General features: G+C 34.8%; 3 protein-coding genes across 3 annotated transcripts; 1 reads left to right on the forward strand and 2 right to left on the reverse strand.

Annotated features, from left to right (window-relative positions):
• Window positions 1–332: 332 nt before the first annotated feature.
• LOC103489559 (cell number regulator 2-like) lies at window positions 333–1,522 on the reverse strand. Its single transcript, XM_017044716.2, has 4 exons — window positions 1,459–1,522; window positions 1,243–1,314; window positions 904–1,116; window positions 333–421 (listed from the first exon to the last, which is right to left on the reverse strand). The coding sequence occupies exons 1-4, from the start codon at window positions 1,520–1,522 to the stop codon at window positions 333–335; spliced, it is 438 nt and encodes a 145-aa protein (XP_016900205.1).
• A 934-nt stretch (window positions 1,523–2,456) lies between these two features.
• LOC103489264 (uncharacterized) lies at window positions 2,457–3,375 on the forward strand. Its single transcript, XM_008448347.3, has 2 exons — window positions 2,457–2,993; window positions 3,096–3,375. The coding sequence occupies exons 1-2, from the start codon at window positions 2,504–2,506 to the stop codon at window positions 3,221–3,223; spliced, it is 618 nt and encodes a 205-aa protein (XP_008446569.2). The 5' UTR covers window positions 2,457–2,503; the 3' UTR covers window positions 3,224–3,375.
• Window positions 3,376–3,784: 409 nt separating this feature from the next.
• LOC103489263 (uncharacterized) lies at window positions 3,785–6,671 on the reverse strand. Its single transcript, XM_008448346.3, has 7 exons — window positions 6,252–6,671; window positions 5,666–6,126; window positions 5,236–5,419; window positions 4,895–5,119; window positions 4,682–4,798; window positions 4,321–4,554; window positions 3,785–4,167 (listed from the first exon to the last, which is right to left on the reverse strand). The coding sequence occupies exons 1-7, from the start codon at window positions 6,321–6,323 to the stop codon at window positions 3,952–3,954; spliced, it is 1,509 nt and encodes a 502-aa protein (XP_008446568.2). The 5' UTR covers window positions 6,324–6,671; the 3' UTR covers window positions 3,785–3,951.
• Window positions 6,672–6,911: the final 240 nt, after the last annotated feature.

The raw sequence follows: 6,911 nt of genomic DNA on the forward strand, positions 1-6,911 counted from the left end.
TAACATTAAAATATAATAACTGATTTTTCTTAATTTGTTACTTGACAATGGTTAGTGTGAGAGATTATAGTTATAAGTTCTCTTTTTTTAAACTTGAATGGGTACGGTGGAGTTTATAAAAATTTGAACTTTCAACTTCAAAAAAGAAATTACTGTCAAAACTACGATCACCTTTAACTATATAGATTTAAATTTAATATTAACTACATTGTGGAAGTCAAGAAATTAAACTCAAAATGCTGATAGTTATAATATCATAAAATTAAATCCATTAAGAAAACATATAATATCATCCTAAAAAAAATGTAAACTAGAGAAAAAATGAAAAGCGTTTAACGAATCATTCCTTGCACAATGGGCGGGGGCATTGGTTGGGCAGCATTAGCAATCCGTCTCTGCCTCTCCACGTTCCCATGCCACCCTATGCCATATGTGGAAAAACCATTCGTTAAATTATAAGTTTAGTTCTTGAAATTTCATGTTCATGATTAACGTATACATAGATCAACTTTATTTTTTTTATTTAAAAGATTCGTGATACATACTTAATTTTAACTTTTTTTTTTTCGAAAACCTATTAGATACAAAAGATACCAGACATAAAGTATACTTTTTAATGTTTTTGTAAGAAGTCTATATTATTTGACACAAATACAAAAATGGAGAAAGTGAATATTAAAATAAGAATGAGTTTAAACTAAATTTCAACTGTTTAATTTAAAAAATAAGTTATTTTAAAAATAATTAAAGTGTTTAGCGACCATTCAAAATAACTCTTGAAATATAATTTAAAGGGTTTTTTTATAGTTTGAATAAAAATGATATTTTTTTTAGCTGACAAAAGAAGTGTTATAAAAAAGTGAAGGTAAATTTAATTTAGTGAGCATTATTTGTTGGATATACCAAAGGACATGTCGAAGCCTTGATGTTGAAGCTCTCTATATTCTTGGCATAAGGCACATTGCTCACACAAGCAATGGGTGCAACAATCACTCAAAGGCCTCTCCTTTAATAAGAATTGTCCTCTCATTCTTGTGCGGTAAAAGCAAGAGTACAAGCACGAGCAACCCGTTACGCATAATATCGCCAAATAAATTGCGCCGCTAACCCCACACGCTGCATTCATTTTTCAAATCAAAGCCTAGTCCATGACTGATCTTCGCATCACTTTTTATTATTCTCAATCAAAATATATATAAATGCATGTAACTTAAAATAATGCATTTAGTTTATTTTTCATACATGTTGATCCTCGATCCACCATCTCAGCTATGCGGCCAAATGTAATGCATGGACACCAACAAGTCAAGCAACCTATAAAATAGGAGAGATTATAATGATACAAATGCAGGCTAGAAATAATTATATGAGGTAGCCATAACATATAGTAACGTGAATGAAAATGAACTCAACAGATACTAATGTCGTTGCAACAGTGGCAGAGACCCGTGGACCAACCAATTGTGGAGTGGGGTTTTGGTTCACAGGGATTTTGAGGAAAGTTATTGGCCGGCGCCGCCATGAGGGGGTGGTTGAAACTGGTGGGAAAAGAGGTCGGTGAGGGTGTGCAAGAGGTGGCGGTTGCGGTGGTGCCGACGGCAGTGAAGAGAGAATGTGGGGTCTTGGTAGGAATAATAATTCATAAAAGTGAAGAAAGTGAATATAAGAAGTATAAAGGGCTGAGTATATTTGTTTATTTGAAACTTTTGCAATTGAGTAATAACTGTGGCAGTTTGAATGTACGGACGTATCCCTTCAACATAAAACGTTTGATAAATCTAATTTCTTTTTATGACTTTTATTATTATTATTGTTTACATCTAAATTATGCATTCCATTCTCAAATAAATCATATGTATCTTAATATTTTTATTTTAAAATCATATGTTAAGAATAATTAATTAATTAATTAATTAATTAATCAAAAAGTTGCATAAACATTTATTAAGTGGAAGACGTGGTGGGTTGAACTATCCCACAATTTGGAGTTTAAAAAGTGATCGAGGTTAAGTTAAAGTAGGTGTATAGGAAGTAGGCGAGAAAGTACGAGAATGCATAAATTTTTACCATAAATATTTAAATTTATCACGCTAGACCATAGACCAAGTTGGATGTAACTTTCCCAATACAACTATAACTCACAGGATAAAACACCAATTACCACATAACTTCCAAATTTTGCTAATCCACCTTTTAAAATTTCACAAAATAATAATAAAGTTTTTTTTTTCTGTTTGTAAAACCATTAATTTCAATAATATCAAGCTTTGAAATATTATCAATTTAATATTCCTTATGTAGAAAGATATATCTTCATTAAATCGTGTATGTATATGATGAATAAGTCTATGTATATGCATATCAATATGTCTATGTATATGCATGTATATGTATATAAACAAAAAGGAAAATTAAAGGCGAGCAAACAAAGCCATAATTAATTCATTAAATCGCATTCCATAGTTCCATTTCACTTGGCGAGTTGTTCTTAATCTACAAGTTTATGAATTCAATGAAGCAATTAACATCTAGACTGGAGCCGTGTAAACATAACACTCAAAGGAATCCCCCTTTTTCTCTCTGTATCTGTTCACAATTCTGTTTCCTAGCAGAGTACTTCATTGGCTCTCATTTGACTATAAAATTCCAAATACATTCTAACTTCACCATAACCATGGATTTCAAAGCAGAGCTCAACACACAAATAACAGAAGAAGAAGAAGATTGTTACTACGCTGAGATTAGGAAGCAGATCATTCTACTTTTGACAGCATACGATGATGACGAAGAACAGCCTCCCAGAACTGCAGCCAAACCAGGTGCAAAAGTTCAACAAAGAGATCGTTGGCCACAGATAAAAGGAAATTTGAGTTTGTGCCCAAACGGGAAGGATTTTGAAGAACCTGTTTGGCATGTAAATTCATGGGAGAATGGGAATGGAACAGGGGTTTTCATTCCTCAAGCAGTCAAATACAAAAAATATTGTGTTCTCAGTATGTTCCTATTTTGACTTTCGAGTTCTCGAAAGTATAAAGGTAATATTTAACATAACATCCACCTTATGTTTTTTTTTTTTTTTTTTTTTTGTCTTGCAGGAAGGTTGAGAAAGCATGAGAGAAAAGAAAAACACAGACAAAAGAACATCGAAACCGAGGATCATTCATGTTTTTATAAGGATAAATTGCAAAGAAAAAAATACCCCTCAAGTTTGTCCATTGTATAAAAGATATCCCTTTTCAAAAGCTAAATAATACCTTTTAACTTTTCATAATAGGAATTCATGAAAATTGAGACTTGAAACGACTATGATAGTACTTGAATTTTAATTTTCATTTAAGCTAAATAAAGGAGATGTCTGGCACGCCTAGTAGTATACTCCTCTTTTTCCCGGTCCGTGGTAGCTTAATTAATCTTGCAATCTATAGCTGACTTCTACAAGAAAAATCAGAGTTACTGGAAGAGTGAAGTTAGAATCTCTACTTATGAATGATCTTTGATCATAGTGGGCGGCACCAGTATTTACTCAAATGGAGGAAAAAAACATGAAAGGAAAAGGTAATACTGTGAAATTTGAAAGAATAAGGGTAGTCTGGAAATAAAATATAAAGTTGAGGAATATTTTTGTAATTTAGCGGGTTAAAAAGTTGTATGTACTTTTTGACATTCCCATATCCGGCTACCAAATGAATAAAGACAAGGTCTTGTTCTCTTTGCACTTTCATCGATTCTCACTAACTAAATCAAATCATGCTGACAACCAAAGTAAAATCCAAAAAACAACACGTCAAAAATTATAAGTTACCAAATATATTTTAATCATGTTATACTATTGTACAGTTGATTGATTGTTACAAAAACAAAAAGAAAACTCCAAAACACTCACAAAAAAAAATTATTCAAGTGAATAGAGTCAACAAATGAGGTTGTGCGTCGTGATGTGGGTACGGAAGTTCATGCCTGTACTAGGTCTTCTCTGCGGCTGTCAAACCGATAATCTGATAACACTTCCCTTGCTCGTGCACTTCGATGCTGAAGCCGCTGGTGAAGCATCTCTGAAATCTGGTTGAAGAATTCAGCATCCCATTTCTGAATCAACAACGGATTTTCTGCATAACAAATGTATATGGATGTAACAGCACTTTCCACAACCACTATTGCAAGGCCTACCTGAAAATTTCAAGTAATAAAGAATCAAATAACAGTTTATTTAAAAGAGTTTAGAACTAATTGGTAAAAAAGAGGTTATGAAATCTAAATTTGTAGACTAGAATCAGCCTGCAAAACGTAGGAATAATAAGTTTTATAAAAAAACATATTTACCAGGACCATCCCCATCAATGTCGCAGTACATGCCACCATTGACACCTTATCCTTCCATTTGATCCATGTCCAAATACCTGAGCAAGTTCCAGCAGTGAGCCCACCCATGACGGTGCTCATCAGAAGAACAGCACCTGAACAATCATAAGCAACGAGAGTTTCTACTCCGGTTGACTGGAATAACTCCCATGCATCCCTGGCTGAACGGTTGAAGCTTTTACCGTAAACTGCTATCTGAAGCAAAGAAAGGCAGGGGTAACTATTATATTATAATAATGGGGAAACCGTACTAGTAATTCATAAAATTCAAAGTACAAGTCAAACTCAATTATTCAACTTGACATCAGGTGAAAGGGCATACCTGGACATAGGCATATTTGTTAAAGAAACGAACAAGAGTCTCAACAAGATGAAACAGAAAATCAACACAGCAGAGCAGACATTCGTTCTTGCCAATCTTCGACCGGATTCCCCTGATCTGAAAGATATTGGTTTAGTTTACAAGGAAATATACAAACTAAAGAGAAAAGGCAATCCACAGCGTGGTAGAAAAGAAAGAGTTTGCACCGAATACCTCCCACCGCAGTGTTCGAATGGCAGCTGTAAAAAGTGATCCATAGCAAATGCTACCAAAAGATGTTGTCACAGCGTATCGGGAAGCCTTCATCAACGACTTTGATGGCATAGACGATGACTCTCTACCGCCATGGATTAGGACTAGAAACACCATTCCGGAAACTATAACATGTAAAGTATTACAAAAAACAGCACCAGCCCAAAACAAGCTTATGGAGAAAACCTGCAAATAGAAATGGCATATCATAGAAATTCAACCAAAATTCCTGGCTCTTTCAAACTGTAAACTTCTCATCTTCAAATGAAGCAACATAAAAAAGAGCAAACTTGCCAGCTCACCACAAGTAGCCACCAGCGTCCACCATCACCCATACTCGATGCCACAATACCAGACACTCCAAAAGACCAAATTCCCATACACAAAAGCATGACAATCATGAAAGCATATGCAACTCTAATAACTTCAGGAAGCCCAGATACCATCTTCACAGCCTTTTGCAACACTAGAAGTGTAAATGGTAGTCTATAGAAGGAAAAATGCAAGGTCAGAAAGACTGCAATAATCACCTAGTCCAATCTTTTGTTCATCTACATTTCCAATTCTCAAAGAGCTGAGTTCAAGGGAAAAATGTAGAAAAATATTGCTCAACACATACAAAACCGAACTTTCACTCTTACAGTTCAGATAAAGAAATAACAAAAGGTTTCTGAAACACAACAATGAATCAAGTTCGAGAATATCAAAATTCTTCAAAATTCAACCTCGTACCTGTCTATAACTGAAATAACATACAGGAACTGCAGCCCAGCAACAATTGAAAATGCTACACCCCAGAAAAACAACTGGCCCCAGAAGCACAAGACACTTATCACAGCAAGATATGTAGTCAAAATATGCACAGAAATCTTCATTACATGATTTGCAAAAGAACCAAGCAAGAATAACCAAGTCCATCCAAGTAAGCTTCCCACTCCACCTGCCAGACCATAAAGAGGCCAGTAATCCTCTGTTAACCCATCCCGGTTCTCCATGATTGTATTGGTGTACTTATCAATTTGTAACCTATTGCTCTTCTTGAACCTATTAAGCCCCAGAACCACAAGCATGAATCCCACACTGATCAAATGAATCATAAACACAAAGCACCAGAAAATATCCCGCCAAGAACGTGATGATTCATCCGGCAGCGCTTGGCCTCCATCACCACTCATACGACCCTGAACTATATTCTGTAATCAACCCAAATAAAAAGGGAAAAAAAAAAAGTTAACATGAACAGTAAACGAAACCCAGTCAGGAAAAAGGTAGCCACAACAAGAAATTGAACAGAAGCAAAGAGATTAGAGGGGTTTACCTGGGCTTGATCGGCGGTAGCGACGGAGACGGAATCAAAGGAGGAAGAAGAGACGCTACCAGAGTCCCCCATTACGAATGGAGAAAATAACTAAGAAGCATTGTTCTGAAATGGGTTTGAGAATTGGAAGGTTATGGAGTGAATCATAATGAGGTTGACAAGAACGTGAAAAGTGGGTAAGAAAACGATAGGAACAGAGGATGAAAGGGTCGCTTTTTTTAGGGCTTTCTTTTACAGAAAACAAGTATAAGAAATTGAAAATCTTCAGGAAGTGGAGGAGATTTGAGAGAGAAAAAGAAGAAGTGAGAAACAGAACAATTTGGACAGAATCACTATGAAATTCGGAAAAGGGAATATGGGTTATTCACTTTCGGACACTTCAATTTCCACTCATGGAGGAGTTTAAATGACACGCGCTAGCGAGAAAGGGAAATGATGTGGTTTTACTTCTACATTTCTATTCGTTTCGGTCAAGATAAAGACCGTTTCTTTCCTTTATCCTTTTCCTTCTCCTCATCATAAATTCAATTTGTATATAATTTCTTTCAATATCATTTTTTTATCAAATAAAAAAATTGGTAAATCTAAAAGTCTAAGAGGGACATAATTGTAATGTTTATTTTTTCGTTAAACAAATCAGTTGTGCTCATATTCTTTTTT

This window comes from Cucumis melo, chromosome 10 (assembly GCF_025177605.1).
Source record: "Cucumis melo cultivar AY chromosome 10, USDA_Cmelo_AY_1.0, whole genome shotgun sequence".
Taxonomy (NCBI): domain Eukaryota; kingdom Viridiplantae; phylum Streptophyta; class Magnoliopsida; order Cucurbitales; family Cucurbitaceae; genus Cucumis; species Cucumis melo.